General features: G+C 43.2%; 1 protein-coding gene across 1 annotated transcript; it reads right to left on the bottom strand.

Moving 5' to 3' along the window:
- Positions 1-845: 845 nt before the first annotated feature.
- Positions 846-22,037, bottom strand: AKAP3 (A-kinase anchoring protein 3). The gene is made up of 4 exons (XM_042247404.2): positions 21,927-22,037; positions 18,395-18,490; positions 8,066-10,396; positions 846-1,223 (listed from the first exon to the last, which is right to left on the bottom strand). Exons 2-4 carry the CDS (start codon positions 18,488-18,490, stop codon positions 1,068-1,070), a joined length of 2,583 nt encoding a protein of 860 aa, XP_042103338.1. The 5' UTR covers positions 21,927-22,037; the 3' UTR covers positions 846-1,067.
- Between the last annotated feature and the right edge of the window lie 5,210 nt (positions 22,038-27,247).

The raw sequence follows: 27,247 nt of genomic DNA, 5'->3' as shown, positions 1-27,247 counted from the left end.
ACAGGCCCACCAGCATTTGGCTGGGCTCTCTGGCAGGCAGTACTTTTACTCTGCTAAACATTGGACTCTTTTTCATTCCTGAGACTGCTGCTTCTTATTGTCCCATTGAGGCTTCCCAGGTCTCGAACCGACTAATTGGAAAAGACCCTGATGCTGGGAAAGACTGAAGGCGGGAGGAAAAGGGGACAAACAGAGGATGCGATGGTTGGATGGCATCACTGACTCAATGGACATGAGTTTAGGTAAACTCTGGGAGTTGGTGATGGACAGGGAGGCTTGACGTGCTGCAGTCTAGGGGGTTGCAAAGAGTTGGACACAAATGAGCAACTGAACTGACTGAGGTCTCGCTAGGAGTAAAGAACTGGCCTGCAAACGTAGGCGACATGATGAGACATGGGTTTGATCTCTGGGTCGGGAAGGTCCCCTGGAGTAGGAAATAGCAACCCACTCCAGGATTCTTGCCTGGGAAATCCCATGGACAGAGAAGCCTGGTGGGCTATATGTGGTTTCGAGAGTCAGACATGACTGTAGTGACTTGGCATGCATGCAAGAGGTTAAATAATAAAGGACATTCTCCTTGAAGAGACTTAATTGACCTTAGCTCTGTGGCTCAGATGGTAAAGCGTCTGCCTGCAATGTGGGAGATCCAGGTTTGATCCCTGGATCAGGAAGATCCCCTGGAGAAGGAAATGGCAACCCACTCCAGCACTCTTGCCTGGAGAATTCCATGGACTGAGGAGCCTGGTGGGCTACAGTCCATGGAGTCACAAAGAGTCGGACACGACTGAGCGATTTAGCACGCAGGCGTTGGTCCCATTGGATCCCAAGGAAACCAAACACTCGGAGCCGTTTATTTGTAATTTTTATTTTACGTCCTTGCTCGCATGGACAAGAATATCTGCAAAATCCAGGGACTAGCGCACGATGACGTGTCTTAGATGTAAGTGGTATGAAGATAATGTTGGGGCTCTGTGAGGAGACGGGAAAGGGGGGCTGCGGCAGTGAGGACGGAGGGAGGGGTGAGGGCGGGGCCCACTGCGGGAAAGAGGGGCGGCGGCGGGCCCCCATCACAGGTTCACCATCAGCCAGTCCAGCAGCTGCAGCCGTGTGACGTTGCCCACCGCCTCGTCCAGCTGTCGCTCCTTCTCGTACCGCAGCACCGACTGTAGAACCTCACCTACGCTGCGTCCCTTTTCCACGGCGGCTGCCGAGAGCTGAAGTAGCTGAGGGAGGGAAGGAAAGCGGAAGTCGAGGAGGCAGAGCATCCCAGCGAGGGTCTGGCGGGGCCTTCAAGGCCAGAGAGCAGGGGGCGGTCCCTGGCCGCGGGAGAGCCTCCCGGGAGATGCTGAGACTACTTCCAAAACCGAGACACTCGCTGGCTTGTCTGACAAAAGAAAGTGGGTTCCATCGCCCTTCATTTAAAGGACAACCCCATGTCCGTGATATGGAAGATGTCCCACAAAGACTAAAGCTTCCTGCTTCCGGTGGCTGTTTGGTCAATGGTGTTCATGCCTTCTAAGGATTCTGACGTTCTTAAGCTCACTGTAACATCATAAAATGGGCTCCCATCACCGCCCAGAGACCAACACAGACAGGAGAGAAAGGGCCATAGGATAATGTAGATGCTGCTTTCTCAGCCCCGTAGGCCAGAGAGCCCTGGGATGATAGAGCCGGAAGGTGACTCAAAGATGCATTCAACCCCCATGAAAATGTTGCCCGGAGAGGTGACGGTTATCAGTGATACAGTGCCAGAAATCAGCGGAGGCACTGCTCATACCCAAGTCTCTGAACACTATGTTTAATCCTCTTACCAGGCATAAAATGAGAAAAGCCCAAGCAAGTATTCTATATGAGCCCAGTATATTGCCATTCATCTGGAATCTGTGTGGCAACAAATGCACCAGCTTTCCATTTTGTGTGTTCTGCAACTGACTCTATGAGAAGTTCAAAGGGCAGATTAACAGGCCAAGTATCAGGTGCTTTCTCAGGGGAAATTCCAGGCAGAAACTGAAGTGCATGAGGATACTCTTGAAACAGATGGAAAGACAAGTCTCCGCAAAGAGGAGACAGAATGAAGACTCATTGTACAGCTGGTCACTGTTCAGTTAAAAATGGTCATTGTACAGCTAAACAATAATACCAAATCCAAAATGAAGACTGAATAGATGGAGATGAGTAAGGAAACACAGGAAAACAAAAGACAGAGCAATAGAAATTAACTGTATTGAACAGTGTAAGAGATAGATTAAACCTCCTTCAAAAAGATTGAGAAAATAAGCAGAGTTCAGGGGCCTGTGGGACAGTTCCAGAGGGTTTTACATTTATGTCCTTAGAGAAGAAAAAGGGTAGTGCAGAAATACATTTAAAGAAATAATGCATGAAAGCTTCCCCAATTTTCTAACAGACATACAGACAAATTCCAGAAGCATAGTGAACTTGAAATATGATGAACCCCCATAATTCACTTCAAGACCTATCACCATCAAATTGCTGAAAACTAATACACTGGCCACCTGCTGCGAAGAGCTGACTCATTTGAAAAGACCCTGATGCTGGGAAAGATTGAGGGCAGGAGGAGAAGGGGACGACAGAGGATGAGATGGTTGGATGGCATCACTGACTCAGTGGACATGAGTCTGGGTAAACTCCAGGAGTTGGTGATGGACAGGGAGGCCTGGCGTGCTGCGGTTCATGGGGTTGCAAAGAGTCAGACACGTCTGAGCGACTGAACTGAACTGAAAGAAAAAGAGGAAGAGATCTAAAAGTGGCCAGGGACAAATGGCACAGTATACATGAGGGAACAGCAGTGCCAATGACAGCGAATTTCTCATCAAAACCCAGAGAGGACAGAGGAGTGAAATAGCACTTTTTAAGCCTAAAAGAAAAGAACTGTCAAACCAGAATTCTATGTCCAGCAAACATATGCCTCAGGAATGAAGGTCAAATGAAACTTCAGATTAAATTAAGATAATTCATCGCCAGAAAAATGCGTTCTGTTTCCTTGCACAGAAAGAAAACGGTATCAGAAAGAAACTGGGAACATGAGGAGCAAACCAGCAACAACAGAAATGGTAAAAATCTCAGGATAAATGATGAACGATTTGCCTCCATTCTTTAAAGTATGATTTTATGGTTGAAAGCAAAAATAATATTGCCTAAGGATTTTAGGCAATAAAATTAAATAGATTTTAGGCAGCTAATTACATAAAATAATGGCAGTCTCAGGCAGAAGGGTAAAGGGCCCCATAGGGCAGGAAGATTTCTACATTCTAGCCTAAGGGGTCACTGTTGACTCTAAGTAGACTCTGACAAGTTAAGTATGTGGATTGTGGTACCCAGAGAAACCACTAAAAACACTACACAAAGAGATATAGCAAAACACAACAGATGGATTAAAAGGGAACACTGAAAAATGTTTAAAAATAATTCAAAAGAAGACAATAAAAGGAAAAGCAGACTAAACATAACTAACTGTTCAATCACTGGGTTGGGAAGTTCCCCTGGAGAAGGAAATGGCAACCTGCTCCAGTATTCTTGCCTATGGGGTCGCAAACAGTTGGACAATGACTGAGTGACTAACACTTTCACTTTCACTTGGCCTCTTCCTGCTGAACCCCGCTCCTTTCCCAGGCATTGCCAAATGTTCCTTAGGGGCAAAACTGCCTCCAGCGGAGGACAGTGGAGCTAGGCAAAGATTTATTTGATATGACATCTCAAGTGCAAGCAATGAGGTAAAAACTAAACTAGATGTCATTGTTAAGAACTTCTGCTCCTTGAAACACTCCATTAAGTAAAAAAAAAAAAAAAAAAAAGCTCCAGACTGAGAGAAAGTATTTGCAAAATATATATATCCGGTGAAGGACTTGTATCCAGAATACATCAAGAATTCTTGTAACTAACAACCCAGTCAAAGTATGGACAAAAGATTTATGATCTACATAGACAACTCACCAAAGATTATATATGAATGGCTAATCAGCACATAAAAAGATGCTCAATACCTTGTCATTTTAATGTATGTATGTCAAATTAAATCCACAATCAAAAACCACTTTAACAGTTATAATGAGAAACAGAACAGAATAATGTTGATGAGGATATGGAGAAATTGAAATCAACGAAATTGCTGGTCGGAATATAAAATGGTACAGCTTCTTTGGAAAACAGTTGAACAGTTTCTTGAGAAATTATACTTACCATAAAATGCAGCAGTTACACTCCTTGTCACCCAGGAGAAGTGAAAATGTATATCCATACAAAGACTTGTGTGTGACTGTTCATAGAGGCATTAATCATAATAGCAAAATAATGGAAATAACCCCAATGTCCATTAATTGGTGAGTCAATAGAGAAAACATATACAATGAAATTCAATTCAGCAATAAAAGGAATGAACTGCTGATACATACTGCACCATGGATAAACCTCAAAAACCTTATGGTAATAGTGGAGAGCCATATGTAAAAGCCTACATACTTTATGACTCCACTATTTTCTAAAATGAAAGGCAAATCTGTAATGATGGAGAGCAGGTTGATGGTTACCAGTGGCTGGGGGTGAAACTGAGAAACATAGCCTAGAAAATTCTGAGACAGAGAAATAAGGAGTCTCTAGTCCTATCAATATGAAGACATATGACAGAATTACAATAATTAAAGCAATATGCTATTAAAATAGTATTAAACTTAGTAAGAACAGATGAATGACTCAATGGAATAGAACAGAAAGCTTAGGGAAAAAACAAAGACATATAGGTATCTGGAAAAAAATAAGACTGAATTCCTATGTCACACCTTGTATAAAAATGAATTTGAAATGGATCAAAGCCTTAAACGTTTTTAAAAAAATCATAATTGTGCTAGGAGAAAGAACACTTTGGGAAGTTTTGTTACTATCTTGTAGTGGAGAATGTTTTCCAAAATATGACATAAAATCTAGGAAAAATAAAATATGAACTATCATATTTGACCATGTAAACATTTAAAATAATTCTTCATGGCAAAAGCAACAAAATGAAACATCAATCAAAAGTCAAATGATTTAAAAAATCATATGTAATATCACAAAGGCTATTTTCCTTGTATTATGTAAAACTCTCACAGATCCATAAGAAAAAGACCAACAACCTATCAGAAAAAAAATGGGCAGAGTTTACAAACAAATGATTCATCCATGAAAAAGGAAATTCAAAAACAGCTCTTAGGAACTTCCCTGGTGGCTCAGTGGCTAAGACACTGAGCTCCCAAGGCAGCAAACCTGGGTTCGATTCCTTGTCTGGGAACTAGATTCCAGATGCCACAACTAAAAGTTCACAAAAAGGGCTCAGTGCAGCTAAATAAATATTTTTAAAAACCAAAAATGGCTCTTAAACACATGAAAAGGTATTCACCCTCATTCCTAAAAAGATAAGTGCAAAGTAAGGCAACACTTGGTAAAGACCAAAAGTTTGGCATGGACCGTAGGTTAGTTACTATGTGGGAAACAGGTGCTCTCATTTTATTTTAATAGGTGTTGGAATTGGTGCACCCTGGAGAAGGAAATGGCAAACCTGTTCCAGTATTCCTGCCTGGGAAATCCCAGGGACAGAGGAGCCTGGTGGGCTACAGTCCATGGGGTCACAAAGATTCAGACACGACTTAGCAACTAAACAAATATGTATTAACTTGTATGCTGCATAAGTATTTTTGGAAAGATAAACAAGAAATTGATCAGAATGGTTTTCTCCAGGGAGGGCAATGGAATGGGGAGATAAAAATGAGGAAAAGTCCTTAATTTTAATTGTGCATTTTGTGTGTGTGTGCCTTTGGATTTTGAAGTATGCACACGTTACCGATTCAAAAATGGATACAGGGACTTCCATGGAGGTCCAATGGTTAAGCCTCCTCACTGTCAATACAGGGGGCCTGGGTTCCATCCCTGCCCAGGGACCCATGATCCTATATGCTGCAGGGCATGACCAACAGTTTTTTTAAATGGATACAAATTTGTTTAAGGGAATTGGGCTCATGGATATGCTGGTATGACCAGATTTAATCACCAGCATTAGCATGAAAATAGTTGCCTGTATTAACTAAGTCTCTTTCCCCCCCAAAATTCGCAACTTGTATTTACATAATTTCTTTGATGTATATGCCATCCAACTTTTCTTAAAAATATGCTGCTGCTCAGGACAAATCTACTCACTAGGTGACATTTGCATGTGCTGTTGCCCATGTTTCCCATTCTTTTCCTTGAAGAAAATGTGTGTGTGTGTGTGTGTGTGTGTGTGTGTGTGTGTAGAAGGAAGCCTGCAAGTCTATTGTCTCATTCTAGAGAACTGTATCATAGACATTCTAATTCAAAATAATCTAAAACTAGAATGTATTATGATTGTTACATAGGATGAGGTGGACAGAACAAAGCCTGTTTCACACACTGTGCATGTGAAAGCTATGCTTCTTTTTAGATTTTTTCATTAGTCTAAAGCTTTCCTGAATATTGGCACCTCTGCTAATTGCAACTTGTGAAAATAATTTGGTGGCTCAGAGGGTAAAGAATCTGCCTGCCATGTAGGAGACCTGGGTTGGATCTCAGGGTTAGGGAGATCCCCTGGAGAAGGGAATGGCAACTCACTCCAATATTCTTGCCTGGAGAATCCCATGGATAGAGGAGGCTGGCAGGCTAGAGTCCATGGGGTCACAAAGAGTCAGAAACGACTGAGTGACTAAGCACACATACACAGAATAATTTGTTTTACAGACTGGAAAAACTGTGAACAGACAGAACTTGCCAAGTAAGTACTCTTAGGGATAAACCAAAGATTGGATCTCCATGTTCTGTCCTCTGGCCCAATGTGGAACAGGCACACAGATCAACTGGGGGTTTTGCTAAAGGTTCTGATTCAGTAGGTCAGGAGTGGAGGCTGAGGCTCTGCACTTGGCAACGCTGTTGGTGTACAGACATGCAAGGAACAAGCCTACAGAGTCCTGTTGCTGCAAAAGAAGCAAGTCTACAGGAGAGACAGTTTCTCGTTTAAGCTGAGTGTAAACTATTCTGTGTGCAGTACAGTCCTGTGTCTTCCTGGTCATCAGATATACCAAGTAACCCAGTTATAAGTGCTACTAACCCCATGCATCAAACAGAGAAAGCCTCTTCCTCCATAACCTCTGGTTTCTAAGAAGATGGGTGCTTTTTATAATAACCCCAGCCTCTGGTGCCACCTCCTATTACTTAATTGGTAAATGTCATTGTTCCACTTCTCTTAATTGAGAGGAAGTAATATTGGAAAAAAAAAAAAACACAAAACCCTGAGAGAGAGAAAGAGGGAGAGACTGTGTATATTGTGGGGGTAGCCTCTTAATTCCCCCTCATTAGCATGGAGCACCAACTATGTAAACAAAAGCTTCCCAGACTCAAAATTTCCCTTCCCTGAGCAGTTTTGAGGCCTAAACTGGGAGAGGAAAGGAGGTAGAAAGCACACTTACCTTTATCAGTAAGAACAATAATAAGCTAATTTTTCTGTCTGCCTTATTCTTTAGTCTTACTTATCAATTGATTCAGAACTTAGGGTGAGGGGAAGAGGGATGCTATTTATTGAATCCCTTCAAATCCCCAACGGCTCCTAGATCACCAGCAAGGAGAGGTATGATGGGCTTGAAAACACCATGAATCTAAACCCTTCGCCCCCAGCCAACAAACACATCCCTGGAACGCTTCCCAGCATTTCCTTCTCATTCTTTGGGCAAAGCTGTCCTACCCAGAGTTCAGTCTGAGCCCAGCCCTTACTCTGATTCTTTCACCTACTCACTTGGAGGCTCCTTATTTGTGCATTCCCATCTAGATACACAGAAAGAAAGAGAGAGAGGGAAAAAAAAAGTGTATCTTCTTTTCCCTTCGACACACCTCTTATTGGGCAAAATCTAGTTTTAATTTACCCATTGGCTAGGATATGAGTTTTGAGCTTCGAATGTTTACTGTTCCCATCCTACCCTTCTTGGGGCTATCTTCCCATTTAGAAAGAGAAAGCACTTAAAACCCTAATTAACCCTAATCAATCTTCTCCAAACCCCTGGCTCTGCCGCCTTACCTTCTCCTGGATTCCTTCGTCGTCACCGGCAAAGTACAGAATAGGGACGTTGAGCTCAGAGGCAGCTACCCACTGAAGAACGGCTTGGAGCTGCTTGTTCTGCACTGTGTCCGTCAGGTTGTGGTTGCTGACAATCACTTTGGGTGCTGTGCACCCTTCAGGGGGCTGTGCTGATAGACTCCTCAGTTCGTTGTGGATAGCCTGATAGGCATTCTGTAGGAGCGTCTCTGCAGTCCCTGTGCCCTTGGTGGACAAACACTCATATAAACTCTCTGGGAAGGCTGACGTCGGCCTGCTGGCATCCCCGGACTTGTCATCTCCCAGTTCTGCCAACGGAGAGTCGCAGGACTTGGCAATGATGAGACACAGCTTCATCACTGAGTCCATCAGATGGTCTACCATCTGCCCGTTCATGTGGCTGTCCAGTTTGTTAGCCACCATCTTGGTGAGCCCTGCAAAAGCACCCCCAGGCTCATCACATTCATTTAATTTGGCAGGAGAAGGGGTGGCGGGTCTTTCATACTGGGGGCTGTCTTCCTTGGCTGCCTTGGGATCACAGCTACGGTCGCTCTTGAAAATGGTCTCACTGAGCAAGTTCCGGATAAAGTTGAAGAAAACGCTCATTAGGTCCTTCTTCTCCACTTCTTCTGGGTCAGCTCCCACTCGGGGAGACCGGAGGCTGGACTCATGGGAAATGGCCGGGGACTTCATGGGATACAGGTTGGAGGTGCCGGCAGCTTCGAGGAAGCTCTGTGCATCCATGTTCCCTCCCTGGGCCAGGTGGTACTGGATCAGAAGTAAGGCAGACACAAGCAGGTCCTTGGCCCAGGAGTCTGAGTCGCACAGAAAATTCTCTGGTTTTTCTGGGCACTGCATAGGGAGGCTGAAGTGGCAGGGGTCAAAAGGGAACGCCAGGGGAAAGTCCGGCACAGGTTTACACTGTCTTTTGGGAGTTACGAAGGGTGAGCCCTGGAGGCATGAAGGTATGCCTTCCTTCTGCTGGCTGTTGTGCCACAGGGTCAGCCCCTCTTTGATAATGTGTTCCCCCACAGTCTCCACACAGGACTTCTCGGGTTTGGGCGTGGGGGTGCATACTTTCTCCCTCATTTTACCTTCTGTTTTCATGGAGGCGAAGTTGACGTTTCGGTGTTTAGGATCACCCATCCCTTTCATAGAGACGAGGGAGTAACTTTCAGACTTATCCTTGGTTTTCCTGACTGTCTCAGGGGTTTTCTTGGCAAATATCACCGAGTAGAGTTTCCCCAGCATGGCGTCCATGATGTCCGTGGCCTTCTGGCTTCCATGAGAGAAGAAGCTTCTTTTCACGGCTGAGACAAAGTCCGTGTCCGTCATGAGGCTCCCCGTGACGTTGTGGAGGTTCTTCATGAAGGAGTCGATGAGGTCAGAGACCACCTCTTTGGCATGCTTGATCAGGACCCTCTTCAGCACGATGGTGGCAATGGTTGTGTCCTTCACCTGGATCTTCAGGGTCTTCATGATGGAGACCATCATGTCGGACACCACACTGTTGGCGTAGGTCATGATCCCTTGACTGACAGAAGTTGTGAAGTCATCAGGCCTTTCATGTCCTCTGAACATCTTTCTCTCCGCCGGTAAGGTCCTTCCTCCCTCTTTGGCATCGCCCGCGTTACGAGATTCGAATACTTCCTTGTAGAAGAAAGACTTCTTAGAGCTAGGCCTGTCCTCTGGGCACCTGGCTCCCTTGCTGCTCTCCTTGATCTTCAAAGTGCTTTTGTATTTTAAATTAGGGGGGCTCTGTAATGTCCCCGAGGCTCTGTCACCAGAGCCCGGAGCCTTATTCGATGGGGTGTTTTTGGAGCACGCAGTGACGGTCTCATTCACCAGCTCCGAGGCCACCTTGCTCAGGCTCTTGTTGGGTGGGGGCTCATCCCCCAGGTACACTGATTGGTGGACACACCTGTTCTCAGAGCCGTCAATCTTTTCGTTGATCTCCTTACGAGCCATGGCGATGACAAGATTTGTGAGGCGGTTGGCGTAGAAGGAGACTTCGTCTACGGAGCTCCCATTACCGGGGTGCATGCTGGGGCCCTGGTGCGGGTTCTCTCTGTGACTCATCTCAAAATGCAGCCTCCCTGGACTGCCCCTGGAGGTGGTGTTGTAATAGTCCACGCAGAAACCTTTGCGTGGGTCTCCTGAGCTGACCATTTCCCTGCCGAGCGATGATTCTCCGGGCTTGAACCTAACGTCTTGGAATCCTGCTGTGCTTTTTTCCAGGTCTCTACGGAGCCAGCTGAGCACTCTGATGGGATCGTGTGAGGCTTCCTTAAAAATAGACAAGGATTCATCCGACTATAACAAAGTAAAGACACAGGATATTCAGGACAACCTCAAAGAGCAGTCACAAAAATGGTCGCGCCTCTCACGTCTCAACTCCTCCATCAACCCAACAGATGGAAACAACATTTACTGAGTGCTTACTATATATCAGCCTTCCCTAGTGGCTATCAGTAAACAATCTGCCTGCAATGCAGGAGACCAGAGTTCAACCCCTGGGTCGGGAAGATCCCCTAGAGAGGAAAATGGCAACCCATTTCAGTAATCTTGCCTGGGAAATCCCATGGACAGAGGAGCCTAGCGGGCTACAGTTCATGGGGTTGCAAGAGTTGGACACGACTGACTGACTAAACCACCACCACCGCCTACTATATATCAGGCACTGTTCTGAGTACTTTAAAACGAGGACCTCATTTAATATTATTCTGTGTGTGCACATGTGTGCTCGGTTCATGTCTGACTCTATAAGCCCATGGACTGGGCTCCTCTACCTGGATTTCCAGGCAAGGTTATTGGAGTGTGTTGCCATTTCTTCCTCCAGTGGATCTTTCCAACCCAGGGATTGAACTCGCATCTCCTGCAGGCAGACTACCACAGAGCCACCTAGAAAGCCACTATTATTCTGGCAATAAACTTAAATGCTAGCTTTCTTATTATCCACATTTTAACAGAAGAGGAAATTGAGGAACTGAGGGATCCTGTTAGTTACTTACCAGAGGTTAGATAGCTAATCACTGATGGAGGAGGAGTTCCAACTGGACCAATGACTCCTGGGCCCCTGCTCTCAGCCAATGTACTCCGACACCTCTAACGACATAGATCCTTAAGATCTGACCCTCATCAGCTACAGAGTTCAAATCTGCATTAAATCAGATTTTTCATGTTTTGCTATTGATTACTATTTTTATGGTTGATCTGTTTTATTTAGTTAGGTCTCTTATGACAAGTATAGGGCTTCCCTGGTGGCTCAGACAGTAAAGAATCTGCCTGCAATGATGGAGACCCAGGTTCAATCGCTGAGTCAGGGAGATTCCTCTAGAGAATGGAATGGCAACCCACTCCAGAATTCTTGCTTGGAGAATCTCATGGACAGAAGAGCCTGGCAGGGTACAGTCCATGGGGTCACAAAGAGTTGGACACGACTGAGCGACTAACACTTTCACTTTCATTACAAGTATAGTTTTCAAAATATCAGAAAATTCAAGGACAGTGGTGCATAATTAATCCCTTTGCTGGGCTATGCAAGCATAATCCTGATATGCTCAATGGCTTCCAGTGGACTACTGGGGATGCTTTTAGGTTAAGAATCTGATTTATAAATGAGGAGTTAGTATCTGTGGGACAATTTATTAGTTTTGAGTGAATGCAGAGTCTTTGATGGATGCTAGCTGTGCTAAGCACATGCACATGTTTATATGTTGGCTTAATTCATAATCTTCACTTGAACATAGGCTAAAATAAGAATGTATGTGAAAGTGTCCTATTTACCATCAAATGTAAGGGATCACTGTAACTACTGGAGTTACATCTCTCTGAGGATAACCACAAGTACTGCTGATCTTTAAAGAATAATTTGGTATTTTAAAAGGGGAAAAGGGGAGGTGGTAGGGATTGGGATTGGGAGACTGAGATCGACCATATATGCTATGGATACTATGTGTAAACTAGACAACTGATGGCAACATACTTACTACGCAGCACAGAGAACTCTACTTACTGCCCTGTGGTGACCTGAATCGGAAGAAGATCCAAAAGGGAGAGGATGTGTGTGTGTGTGTGTGTGTGTGTGTGTACACACATACATATACACACACTAAGTACTAAGTCACTTCAGTCTTGTCTGACTCTTTGCAACCCTAAGGACTGTAGCCCTCTAGGCTCCTCTGTCCATGAGAGTCTCGAGGCAAGAATACTGGAGTGAGTGGCCATTTCCTCTTCCAGGGGATCTTCCCCACCCAGGGATTGAACTCGCATCTCTTGTGTCTCCTGTATTGGGAGGTGGGTTCTTTACCCCTAGCGCCACCTGGGAAGCCCTGTATACATGCTGCTACTGCTGCTAAGTCGCTCCAGTCGTGTCCGACTCTGTGCGACCCCAGAGACGGCAGCCCACCAGGATCCCCCATCCCTGGGATTCTCTAGGCAAGAACACTGGAGTGGGTTGCCATTGCCTTCTCCAATGCATGAAAGTGAAAAGTGAAAGTGAAGTCGCTCAGTTGTGTCCAACTCTTAGCGACCCCACGGACTGTAGCCCACCAGTCTCCTCCATCCATGGGATTTTCCAGGCAAGAGTATTGGAGTGGGGTGCCATCACCTTCTCCGGTATATATATATATATATATATATATATATATATATATACACACACACACACACACACACACATATATACAGCATCTCACAGCTAGCACATGGTGGGGGCCAGGATTCAAATCCAGTTGACTCTGAAATTGGTTCTCTCCACCCCTACAGTCAACAGTCTACTGTAATATCTGGATGAACTGGGAAGAAGACAAAAGCAGCTGGGCCTCTGCAGCCTGGTTTAAGCTGCTTGTGGGCCACAGAACTTGGTTCACAGTCCTCTAAATTGTTCTCCTAATTTGAATAATAGCTGCTATAAGGAAATTTGTACTCGAGTAGAAAACTCTGCACAATCTATAGCATACTCCTCCACGTTTTCTGATTCTGATTCTCTTGGAAATACCTGATAACTCTGGAAACTATAGATAACTGTTAGCAATGCAGTATAATTTTTGTCTACACACATGCTAATTCTGACCAGGAAAGAATTGCTGACTTTCTCGCCCACTTTGGAAGATGTCAGTTTGGCTTCCATTTGCACAGTTCATTCCAATACTCCCAATCTACATACAGGTGTTTTGTTTTTTTTTTTTTGACTCTCCTTAGAACTGCACCATTAATGAATTAAATAAAATCTCATTAATGAGTTAAATAAAATCTTTCACATGAGTCTATTTTATGTTCATAGGAGAATCTTTATTTCACCTTTCTCTGAAAATGATCTTTTAACAGTTTTGCAAATTTGTCAAGATGTCCAGCAGATCTGCTTAACAGAGGTGAAGGTCATCATGGGAGTACTGTACCCGGTGTGTCCCCTCTTGCCTCCCCCGAGATGGTGTTTTAGGCACCATTTTAATTTTCCTCTCTTTTTGCCTAATTTAGTTTTTGATTTTCATTTTAGTTCTTCCACAGCCACCAATCATTGGTGGCAGCAATGCTTGAGAATTTTGGTTTTACTATCTCACTACTTGGTGATTTCTTCAATGGATTAGCGGTTTATAGAGATCTACTCTCTGTTGGTGAGAGACAACAGAAAATCTACTTGGCTAGTATTTTTTGCTTATCTTAAGGCTCAAGTCAGTGTGGAACTTTGTGCCCAGTTGGAAGGAGAAGGGCTCTTTAATCTCTGGACAGGGGAGTTTAGTTTTGCATCTCGGACCCTAAGACTCAGTACAGAGTCTGTGCCAGTCATTCATTACTGTCTCTCAAATCCAAGTCGACCCTTTCTAGTCTTGCTTTGTGAGTCGGGAGCTGGACCCTTTAAACATTTCTCTTTGGGTGGCTGGCTTTGCTGGCAGAGGGCACTGGAGGGGCGCTACCTGGTCATCACAGGAGGGAGGGGCTTCCCCTCTGGTCCCCTGTGCCCTCTGGCAAGTGTCTTGAGTGCCACTGGGATGCAGGCTGCTGTCCAGCTGCAGGGCACGCTCTCCAAGGAGATCTGAAGCAGCCTTTGTTGAGGGCAAGGGGACTTCGTGAGCCTTAACTTTCTTCCTCATTCACTCTTTCAGCCTAGGGGTAGTAGCAGCTTTCTGCATTTGCTGCTTCTGGATCTCTTATTAGAGTCCTCTTTCACAGCTTTTAGTAGTTAACTTAGTTAAATACCTCTTACGCCGTCAGTAATTTAATACTAAAAAAACTGACGTGGTTTCCCTTTTCTGATGGGACTCTGACTTAACAGTGCCTGATACTAAGTAAGTGTGGAATAAATGTTTGTTGAAGGATGAGGGCAGAACAATATCACTTAGATGAGAGTTTATATTTCTGAGAATTTTGAGCCATCCTATGCATCTACTCCACGTTCAGGTCAGGACGGGCGGCGGTGAGGAGATATCCCTCATCTAAGGTAAGGAGCAGTGGCTGCGCTTTGCTGGAGCAGCCGTGAAGAGATACCCCATGTCCAAGGTAAGAGAAACCCAAGTAAGACAGTGGGTGTTGCAAGAGGGCATCAGAGGGCATACACACTGAAACCATAATCACAGAAAACTAGTCAATCTAATCACACTAGGACCACAGCCTTGTCTAACTCAATGAAACTATGCCATGCCCTGTGGGGCCACCCAAGATGGGTGGGGCATGGTGGAGAGGTCTGACAGAATGTGGTCTACTGGAGAAGGGAATGGCAAACCACTTCAGTATTCTTGCCTTGAGAACCCCATGAACAGTATGAAAAGGCAAAATGATAGGATACTGAAAGAGAAACTCCCCAGGTCGGTAGGCGCCCAATATGCTACTGGAGATCAGTGGAGAAATAACTCCAGAAAGAATGAAGGGATGGAACCAAAGCAAAAACAATACCCAGCTGTGGACGTGACTGGTGATGGAAGCAAGGTCCGATGCTGTAAACAGCAATATTGCATAGGAACCCAGAATGTTAGGTCCATGAATCAAGGCAAATTGCAAGTGGTCAAACAAGAGATGGCAAGAGTGAACGTCGACATTCTAGGAATCAGCGAACTAAAATGGACTGGAATGGGTGTATTTAACTCAGATGACCATTATATCTACTACTGCGGACAGGAATCCCTTAGAAGAAATGGACTAGCCATCATGGTCAACAAAAGAGTCCGAAATGCAGTACTTGGATGCAATCTCAAAAATGACAGAATGATCTCTGTTCGTTTCCAAGGCAAAACATTCACTATCACAGTAATCCAAGTCTATGCCCCAACCAGTAACGCTGAAGAAGCTGAAGTTGAACGGTTCTATGAAGACTTACAAGACCTTTTAGAACTAACACCCCCAAAAGATATCCTTTTCATTATAGGGGACTGGAATGCAAAAGTAGGAAGTCAAGAAACACCTGGAGTAACAGGCAAATTTGGCCTTGGAATACGGAATGAAGCAGGACAAAGGCTAATAGAGTTTTGCCAAGAGAACACACTGGTCATAGCAAACACCCTCTTCCCACAACACAAGAGAAGACTCTACACATGGACATCACCAGATGGTCAACACCGAAATCAGATTGATTATATTCTTTGCAGCCAAAGATGGAAAAGCTCTATACAATCAGCAAAAACAAGACTGCGAGCTGACTGTGGTTCATCATGAGCTCATTGCCAAATTCAGACTTAAATTGAAGAAAGTAGGGAAAACCACTAGACCATTCAGGTATGACCTAAACCAAATCCCTTATGATTATACAGTGGAAGTGAGAAATAGATTTAAGGGACTAGATCTGATAGATAGAGTGCCTGATGAACCGTGGACTGAGGTTTGTGACATTGTACAGGAGACAGGGATCAAGACCATCCCCATGGAAAAGAAATGCAAAAAAGCAAAATGGCTGTCTGGGGAGGCCTTACAAATAGCTGCGAAAAGAAGAGAAGTGAAAAGCAAAGGAGACAAGGAAAGATATAAGCATCTGAATGCAGAGTTCCAAAGAATAGCAAGGAGAGATAAGAAAGCCTTCTTCAGTGATCAATGCAAAGAAATAGAAGAAAACAACAGAATGGGAAAGACTAGAGATCTGTTCAAGAAAATTAGAGATACCAAGGGAACATTTCATGCCAAGATGGGCTCAATAAAGGACAGAAATGGTATGGACCTAACAGAAGCAGAAGATATTAAGAAGAGGTGGCAAGAATACACAGAAGAACTGTACAAAAAAGATCTTTATGACCAAGATAATCACAATGGTATGATCACTCACCTAGAGCCAGACATCCTGGAATGTGAAGTCAAGTGGGCCTTAAAAAGCATCACTATGAACAAAGCTAGTGGAGATGATGGAATCCCAGTTGAGCTATTTCAAATCCTGAAAGATAATGCTATGAAAGTGCTGCACTCAATATGCCAGCAAATTTGGAAAACTCAGCAGTGACCACAGGACTGGAAAAGGTCAGTTTTCATTCCAATCCCAAAGAAAGGCAATGCCAAAGAATGCTCAAACTACCGCACATTGCACTCATCTCACACACTAGTAAAGTAATGCTCAAAATTCTCCAAGCCAGGCTTCAGCAAGACGTGAACCGTGAACTTCGTGATGTTCAAGCTGGTTTTAGAAAAGGCAGAGGAACCAGAGATCAAATTGCCAATGTCCGCTGGATCATTGAAAAAGCATGAGAGTTCCAGAAAAAACATCTATTTCTGCTTTATTGACTATGCCAAAGCCTTTGACTGTGTGGATCACAAGAAACTGTGGAAAATTCTGAGAGAGATGGGAATACCAGACCACCTGACCTGCCTCTTGAGAAACCTATGTGCAGGTCAGGAGGCAACAGTTAGAACTGGACATGGAAGAACAGACTGGTTCCAAATAGGAAAAGGAGGACATCAAGGCTGTATATTGTCACCCTGCTTATTTAACTTCTATGCAGAGTACATCATGAGAAACGCTGGGCTGGAAGAAACACAAGCTGGAATCAAGATTGCCAGGAGAAATATCAAGAACCTCAGATATGCAGATGACACCACCCTTATGGCAGAAAGTGAAGAGGAACTAAAAAGCCTTTTGAGGAAAGTGAAAGAAGAGAGTGAAAAACTTGGCTTAAAGCTCAACTTTCAGAAAATGAAGACCATGGCATCTGGTCCCATCACTTCATGGAAATAGATAGGGAAACAGTGGAAACAGTGTCAGACTTTAATTTTGGGGGCTCCAAAATCACTGCAGATGGTGATTGCAGCCATGAAATTAAAAGATGCTTACTCCTTGGAAGAAAAGTTATGACCAACCTAGATAGCATATTGAAAACCAGAGACATTACTTTGCCAACCAAGGTCCGTCTAGTCAAGGCTATGGTTTTTCCAGTGGTCATGTATGGATGTGAGAGTAGGACTGTGAAGAAAGCTGAGCGCCAAAGGACTGATGCTTTTGAACTGTGGTGTTGGAGAAGACTCTTGAGAGTCCCCTGGACTGCAAGGAGATCCAACCAGTCCATTCTGAAGGAGATCAGCCCTGGGATTTCTTTGGAGGGAATGATGCTAAAGCTGAAACTCCAGTACTTTGGCCACCCCATGTGAAGAGTTGACTCATTGGAAAAGACTGTGATGCTTGGAGGGATTGGGGGCAGGGGGAGAAGGGGTGACAGAGGATGAGATGGCTGGATGGCATCACGGACTTGATGGACGTGAGTCTGAGTGAACTCCGGGAGCTGGTGATAGACAGGGAGGCCTGGCGTGCTGCGGTTCATGGGGTCACGGAGAGTTGGACACGACTGAGAGACTGAACTGAAGTGACTCATCTATAAACTTTGAGAACATTTCTGTTTGAGTCTTTTTCTGTTAGAAGAGTAGTTTTACAACTGTTACATTTTTTAAAAAAATTAACCGTGCCATATTTCTCCTACTAAGTATCATATTATAGGATTTTTTACCCCTGAAAATTATACGCGGAATTTTTTTTTTTTTTCTAAAGGAGTTCATTTTCCCCCCAGGAATTTCATCTTCAAAAATAAGAGGTGGTGGGACTTCCCTGGCAGTCTGGTGTTTAAGATACTGCATTTCCACTGCAGGGGGCATGAGTTTGATACCCGGTCAGGGAACTAATTCTTTTTGGTAATTACCCATAATGTTTCACCTAACAAAAATAATAAACCTGCTTGTTATTGTTGCTTAGTCGCTCAGTCGTGCCCGACTCCTTGCGACCCCATGCTGTAGACAGCGTGGCCAAAAATACTATGGAAAAAAAAGAGGTGGCGGTGGAGAGAATAAGGCTACTCTTAATGGCACTTCACATATTCCTAGGTCCGTATTTATAAGGAGGCTGACCCTTACCATTTTCCAGTCTTGGGGTTGGCTGTCTCCGGGGGAATAGACGTCAACTTTACATACTCCATTTTGGCTTTGTAACCAGTCAACCCTATCCGACATCTGGAAGTAGGAAAAAGGAGAAGGATCATCAAAAGGGCTAGTTTCATGGTGGTAAGGAGTAATAAGACAAATGACTGAGATGAGGGAAACAGGAGTGATGCTCTCCACAGACATCTGTCCTGAGAGTTACCTCAGACCCACTTACCTCTGGACCTCTGCATTCTCAGCTCCAAACCACAGAAGGACTTCCTTAGAACATGTATCTCTAGTACAGGACCAGAGGCTGGTGTCTCCTAGAGGTGCTTAATACAGATTTGCTCATGAACGAACCTGAGCATATTCTGTGTCCTAGCTTGACCACCCTTTCTCATCTTGGATTTTCAGTATATGCTCAAAGCTCAATTTGATCAAAATAGAATTAACTGACTTTTCCCTCTCTGCTCTTGCCCCACCAACTTTTCTAAGTAATGTAGGCTTCACTGTAATTGATTTCTAGAGGACTAACTTACTTATATTAGCAGTAAGTCTAGGATGGCTTCCTTAAGAATAATCCCTCTTCCAGTTAGTCAAAAGTCCTGGGGGAATTCTCAGCCTCCATGGTTCCACCAAACTTCTGAATGGTAAGAAAAGGGAGATGTCTTATGCACCATCCAAAGGGCCTTGGAGGTAGTGATGTCCTGGCTGATGTTGGTTTTTTCATAACCCTCCCAACTCTTGGTTCTATTTCCTAATTTCTGTCATGGCACCACCATCTACCTGGTCTTCCAGAAAGCTGGTCTTTATTTCACATGTATTCTTCCATCCCAAGCCTTCCTCTAGCTACTGTTTCTCTTTTTTCTTATTTGTAGTCATTTTTCTTGAAGTAATTGCTTATGCTTACTGCTTTTTCTACTTCATCTCACCAGTGAGCACCAACCCCTCATCCATGGGGGATTAGACTGTGGGCTTAATCTCATCGACTCTCTGCAACACTGCATCTTATCTGATAGTTCTTGGAAACGTGACTAATTATCATACTTGCCCACCGATAACCTACAAGTATGAGAAGCTTCTCTTTGCCCTCTTTTGTCAAGTCAGAATTCCATTATCAGGCCTCCTCACTGAAGTTGCCTTTTGTTGTAAGTGTTGCTTAGGCCTATATTCCTCAATAAACAAGGTGGAATGAGATGGCCAATTTTTTCTCCTCAGTGCCCCCAAAACATCTTTGTGAATAGACACACATATTTATATCTTGTTTTTAACAAATACACTGGCTTAAAATTCTGTCAAAATAAAGTCCAAAAGCTTATCCTAAATTTTTTTAGACAGTGAAATTATGTCATTTAAATAATTGCTTGAAATGAATGGAACATTATTCATGATTTAATGTCCAGTTAATTGGAAATATTTGCTTTAAAGGACTTTAGGTTTTATTTGTGGACAGTAGACATCTCCCCCACAAACAAAACCAACACAACGCAAACGCAGATTATACACAATTTAAACTTATTTATATGTGGGTTTCCAGGTGGCTCAGTGGTAAAAAAAAAAAAAAAAAATCCAGTTCAATCCCTGGATTGGGAAGATCCCTTGGGGAAGGAAATGGCAACCCACTCTGGTATTTTCGCCTGAGAAATCCCATGGATGGAGGAGCCTGGTGGGCTACAGTCCATGGGGTGGCAAAGAGTTGCCCACGACTGAGTGAGTGAACAACAATAAGTGGGTTTATCATTTTTGTTGCACAAAACATTATGGGTAATTATTATAAGAAAATATAAGATCTTTCCAGAGAAGGCAATGGCACCCCACTCCAGTACTCTTGCCTGGAAAATCCCATGGATGGAAGGGCCTGGCAGGCTGCAGTCAATGGGGTCACTATGAGTCGGACACGACCGAGTGACTTCACTTTCACTTTTCACTTTTCACCTTCATGCATTGGAGAAGGAAATGGCAACCCACTCCAGTGTTCTTGCCTGGAGAATCCCAGGGATGGGGAAGCCTGGTGGGCTGCCATCTATGGGGTTGCACAGAGTTGGACACGACTGAAGCAACTTAGCAGCAGCAACATAAGATCTTTCAAGAGCTACCTGTTCATGCTCCCAAAAGGATGTGGACTTGTTTTTATACCCCAATCACTAACTTAGGTCACTGATCTGGTGAAAGAGCTTTCACTCTTCCTAACACTGTGATACAACAGATTCCTTGAACAAGCCATGGGTTTTACATTGTGATTAGACCCTAGAAGGATCTTGCTTAAAAACCCTGAATCAACTATTTTAAAATACCGAATCTGAGAGACTAATCCTCAGAGAACCTTATTTCACTGGTTTTAGGGTTTGGAAACAAGTGGATAAAAGTTTCTTTTTTCTTTTTAATACTTATTTGATTGCACCAGGTCTTGGGCTTCTGAGGTAACTCAGTGGTAAAGAATCTCCTTGCCAGTGCAGGAGCAACAGGAGACATGGGTTCGATCCCTGGGTTTGGAAGATCTCCTGGAGGAGAGAATGGCAACCGACTCCAGTATTCTTGCCTGGAGAATCCTATGGACAGAGGATCCTGGAGGGATACAGTCCATGGGGTTGCAAAGATTCAAACACGACTGAGGCGACTGAGTATGTGCATGCACACCAGGTCTTAGTTGCAGCATATGGGATCTAGTTCCCTGGCCAGGGATCAAACCCAGGCCCCCTGCATTGGGAGCCCAGGATCTTGGCCACTGAACCACCAGGGAAGTCACAGCACTGAATTTCTTAAAAGCTCCTTGGGTGATTCTAACGGACACCTAGAGTTGAAAATCCCTGGGCTTATATGGAGAGATCCTCTCTGCAACAGACTTGCCAGCTCTAGAAATATAATTGTTTATTCTTCGAAACATTTTTTTCTGAGATTTTGTAAGCTTCTTGGTACCTTATTTTAATGTTTTTTTAAACCTCTAACAATGAAGTTTTTACTGTCTATGAAGTTAAACCTTGTTTTGTCTCTCAGCAGCTCATTGTTTTATGTAAATATTCATATGCTTGAATCATCACCATGAATAAAGAAATGGAAGGCACTGTTCCTTGTCCAAAGAAACAAAAGACTTAGAAACAGGTTGCCTAGACTGTTGACAGTGCAAATCTCTTAATCTCCAATTTACATTTCATCTTTTTTTTTTTTTTTTTACGCATGACTTCTAATGGAACATGACGATGTCAATAGGATCTACTGATTTATTTAGGCTACATGCTCAGTTGCTCATTTGTGTCTGACTCTCTGCAACCCCATGGACTTCAGCCCACCAGGCTACTCTGTCCATGGGATTTCCCAGCCAAGAACATTGGAATGGATTGCCATGCCCTCCTTCAGGGGATCTTCCTGACTCAGGGATCAAACCCGCATCTCTTGTGTCTCCTGCACTGGCAGGCGGATTCTTTACTACTAGCGCCACCTGGAAAGCCCTATTTAGGCTATACTGCACAATTTAAAAGCAGGGATGAAAACAAAGAACAAAAAGTAGGGAAGTTGTGTGGTCACTTACTCTTACTGAGGACAGGTTCCGAGATATGAGGAAAGCTCTGGATTAATTTCTTGTTGTCTTCACTATTCCTAAGTTTACCCACTCCTTCCATGAAATATAAGGAATCTGCAATGGAAAGACACAAATACAAATGACTACTATTACCTCTGAACTTTATTGCTCTTATTACCAAATGATTTTGACCTATTATTTTTCACATGATACACAAGTGATGAGCACGAAATGATATTCATGTTCAAAGTACAGATATCATTCTTGCAGTCTCGTGGTTCCTACATGACAGTGAGAGAGTCATTTCCTAGGCGGTTTGATAAGAAGTCCAGGGGTCCCCAAGGAGAGAGGGGTCTGGAATTCTCAAGGAGGAAGAAAGGACAAACCTTTTCCCCCTCTACATTCCATAAGGATTATATAACGATAATGTATCCTGCTTGAGGACAGTCTCTGGGAAAAACCTTCTGGCTAATCCTGTTATCTTAAAATGTAAATTATGGGAGTAGGTCTAGTGAGGTCTTTACAACCTCCAGACATTTGTTTGACTCATTGTAATAACTAATTGGAGAGTATATATCTCCATTGCTAACACTAACAAGGGGGTACTCTTTCTGCCCCTTCTGATGTCTATGTCAGAAGGTTTCTCTATCCCTTTTATACTTTAATAAAACTCTATTGGACAAAAGCTCTGAGCGATCAAGCCTTGTCTCTGGCCCCAGATTGAATTCTTCTCCTCCGGAGGCCAAGAATCTAGGCGTCTTTTCGTGGTTCAGCAATAACCTTTCAACAAGGGTTTTATCATCTGACCAATTATTTCTGAAATGACTATAGTTATTCTCCACTTTCCAATCATTGGCAGACAGACTTATTTAACAACAAGGACACTGAAAGCTTTTAGCCTAATCTCAAACTTGACTTGAACAGGAAGTCAGAAGGTCAGTAGCTGGAATAGAGAGTAAGTGCTCTGAGTCCATGGATCTCAAAACACTTCGTAAGTTCTCCTCTGAGGATTCAGGAGAAATGAGTCCTTTTGCGACAAAGGGAATTCACAGTTAATGGCAAAACAAGCTTCCAGATCAATTATCTTCCTTATAATTGTCTGCTGAATGAATATATATGAATATTGCCTATTGCTAATTCTGGAGAGCTCAATTTTTCTTTCTTTCTTAAACTGGAGAATCTGAGGAAAAAAATGACTTGCTCAAATTTGATAGAGTGGTAAGGCTTTCACAAAGCTTGGCTTGTTTTGAGGATATGCTCACCCCAGAGACTTACCAAAGGTATAAATATTTATCTAATGATTTATTAATGGATCTCCTATCCCAATAATAAAAATGAATCAATTATCTCAAAAGTGCTCTTATACTTATTTCACACTTACTCATTACATAGATTCAGCAAACACTTCCAGAGGTTTTTATTTATTTTCTATATCCTCTGCACTTTTGTTTGCATCCATGAAGTTGTTTTAGACTTTAAATTCCATAAATTGTCCTGGATAATAGTGTATATAACAAGGTACTTAAATGCCTTTTGATGGTAATGCTATTCAGACTTCTAAATATGTATACATGTCTCATAATGAAATGGAAAAGAGAGAAGGAAAATCTAGAGATTTGAGTTAATGAATGGATTCATCCATTTCCTAACTTCAAAGTGGGTGAGCAATATCCTGGAATTAAATGGAAAATAAATGAGACAAACGACGCTGTTATCTATTAATTTTGATGAGGAAAGAAGGCTAACAATGTGAAGATAAATGGACCTTGGGAATCATTTATTGTAACATTCTCGTTTTAAAGATAAGGAAACTGACACCCATAAAGCGACTATTAAAACCAATCAATAGATTCATTGAGATAGTTACAGCTCTGCAGGTTAACCTTCTGGAAGCTAAGAATTTTTCTTATGGCCTATAGGGGGACCCAATGGAACAATAGAAGGACTGACCTAAAATATTCCTTTAAAAGGTCAACGTGATTATCACCTCAGTGATAACTGAGGAGTGCAAACCATGAACGCCAGCCAGGGAGGCATAAATAATAGAGGGGCTTGTTTACGGAGCTGTATCCCAGACCCCAGTTCCATCTCAGGACATGTTTCCTGTGTTCATCACAAGCAAGAGCTCCTGTTTACTCAAGGTTCCTAAGCTCGCAGAAATACTCAAATTACAGGCAGCGTATGTGAAGCTTTTGCAGAGTTGATATGTATCTGATCAAGTTTTGAAATTTACTAGACCACTTTTTATTACTAATTTTAAAAAGGAAGAATATATTCTAATGTTTTATTTTTCTCTCTTACTCCCTTTCTCTAAATGCGAAGCATACAATAGACACTCCATAAATGTGGCTGTTGATGAAATCAGTCTCATGCGATTTTGTTTAAATTAAGGATTAGAAGACTGTGAGTCTCTCTCTGTGTGTGTATCTTTTTCTCAGTGGTACCATTCAGTGTAAAGCTTTCCTGTGGATTTCCTATATTTTCGCTTCCCCTTGTTAATAACTTCTCTCTCCATTGCCCTGTTAGTAGATGTTTTGTTAGTACAGCTATATATATTCTGCTTTGCCCCAGTTCTTTGTTGTCTAGCCAAGGAGTCAGAAATAAGAGAGGATGAAAGTGGATGAGAATTGGGACTCAGAGCAATACTAATCTGATTTTGCTATTAGAGCGCTGGAAAAAATCAAACAAAAAAACAGACAGAAAAATCTACCCCACTCCCAACTTTTAGAATAGCCCACACATGAATAGGAAAAGTCAGCAGGTAGTCAAGCTTCCAGTCACATCATGAAATTGAAAAGCAGACACCCTCATGTCTGCAAAAGTATGGCCAAGGAGATCTAGTCCATCTGAAACAAAATTAAAACTTACAGCAAAGATGGTAGGTAGCTACCATCTACTATCATTGTGTTGAAGGAGAGGCTCATTTATTTCCAGAAGATTCTGACATGACATTAACTGGGACAAGAGGGAGATGAAGGTGACTGTTAAGAGTTACCCATTTCTTGCCACTGAATTTTCCGTTTTAACCACAGATCAGAAAATGGGCTGTCTCATCAATCCAGTGGGATCTCCTACCTCTGCAGCACTGGAAGAGTGAACCACAGAAGGCTCCAGAAGATACTTTTAAAGTCAACGAAGATGCTGGGATGTTTGTGCTCAGCTCAAGATCTTGTTTCCTCCCCCAGCCTTCCATGTACCTCCCCCTTGCTGGGACTGGAGAGTGACATCAGAATCACAGCTGGTGATATCACTGCTTCTATAGCAACAGTGGTGACACCACCAGAAATTGAGTGATCATCAGACAAGGGGAGGGGTGAAGATACACTGCAAAGCCCTGATGCTTAGTTTGGAAGAACTGGGCTTCCTTTCTCCAGATTGATTTTCTTGTTTAAGTGTCTAATTTTTGGTAGGGAATACGGGAGGGGGAAGGGGCTTCCCAGGTTGGCTCACTGGTAAAGAATCCACCTGCCAATGCAGAAGACCCAGGCTCCATCCCTGTGTCGGGAAGATACCCAGGAGAAAAGAATGGCAACCCACTCCAGTATTCTTGCCTGGGAAGGAGTCTGGTGGGTTACAATCCATGGAGTCACAAAGAGTTGGACATGACTGAGCACACACATAGGAGAGGGGTATGCATAGTTTTGGAGAAGGCAATGGCACCCCACTCCAGTACTGGAAGGCTGCAGTCCATGAGACTTCACTTTCACTTTTCACTTTCATGCATTGGAGAAGGAAATGGCAACCCACTCCAGTGTTCTTGCCTGGAGAATCCCAGGGATGGGGGAGCCTGGTGGGCTGCCATCTATGGGGTTGCACAGAGTTGGACACGATTGAAGCGACTTAACAGTAGCAGCAGTACACATAGTTTATGCCAAGGGATTCCACTAAAAAGAACAATAAGTATTAGGTATTATCATAGCCAGATGGGTGCAGAGAAACAAAAAATTGAGAGTCTACTAAATTTTTTACGCAAAGCCCATGGAATTACTTCATTCTGTGGGATCCAGCTTGGACTCTTAATTATGAGCCTCTTTCATTAAAAAAACATTCTGAGGTAGTTTGTCTAAACTGACCACCTCTGGGTTATAATAAATCTGAGATCAGAGATATAGTAGCACTACAACTCTCGACCTGAGAAACAGTACTGAGATGAATTGGCCCAAGAGCATTTAGTTGGCAAATTTCTAGGCTTGAGGAGACTTTGTTAGTCGTACATTCTCTTTGGAATGTTATAATACCTTAGGTATGCTTAACGACTCTCTGAGCAAGGTGAAAGGGTAAAGATTAAAATTTTTTATGATTTTAAAAATGACTTACTGGTTTATTACAAGTTTCCTTCAACAAAGTTATGTATTGATGACCTTTTATCTTATGTTTCAGTTTCTTTACCTTTAAAAGAAATTGGGTTTGTCGATCTCTTAAGACCCCTTCCAGCTCTGACATTCTGTGATCCTGTATGTTCGTTCAGATGCTCAGTTATGTCCAACTTTTTGGGACCCCTTGGACTGTAGCCCCCCAGGCTCCTCTGTCCATGGGATTTTCCAGGCAAGGATACTGGAGTGGATTGCCCTTTTCTCCTCTAGGGGATCTTCCCAATCCAGGGATGGAACCTGAGTCTCTTGTATCTCCTGCACTGGCAGGTAGATTCTTTACCATGGCACTAAGATCCCTTCCAGCTCTAATAGTCTATGATCCTGACACTTGAGTGGGATGTAAACGGAAAGCATGTACACAGGTATGACACTTTGTAGCTGACAAGGCACCTTCACATCCGTGTCATCTGATACTCACAGTAACATTTTGAAGAAACAGGACAGGTGTTCTTTTGACTGTTCACCAGGTGCAGAATCTTTTTTTATTTTCTTAACACCAAGAACATTTTGTATTGGGGTATAGCCGATTAACCTGTGATAGTTTCAGGTGAATAGTGAAGGGACTCAGCCATACATATACATGTATCCATTTTCCCCCAAACACTCCTCCCGTCCAGCGAGGCAGGTGTAGAACCTCACCCAGTTCACCACACACACCTGGTAGGCTAGAACTGGGCTCTAATATTCTGATTTTTAAGTTGATGATCTTTCAACAGTATCATGCCACCTTGAAACTAGTATTGAGCATACATGGCACTGTTTGACTTGGAGATGAAACATATTTGACAACAGTACACAGGTGTTAGGACTGTGACTGATGACAGCGGGATCTGTCAATTTACCAGAACCAGGAAACTGTTTCTATTCATACGGACTCCAAAATCAACTATTAGCAAAATATAAGTGCTGAGTGAACACAGGATGAGGCCATTGAAATATAAGAGTGCAGCATTAGGA

This window comes from Ovis aries, chromosome 3 (assembly GCF_016772045.2).
Source record: "Ovis aries strain OAR_USU_Benz2616 breed Rambouillet chromosome 3, ARS-UI_Ramb_v3.0, whole genome shotgun sequence".
NCBI classification, from domain to species: domain Eukaryota; kingdom Metazoa; phylum Chordata; class Mammalia; order Artiodactyla; family Bovidae; genus Ovis; species Ovis aries.
This window is presented reverse-complemented; position numbering and strand designations above follow the sequence as displayed.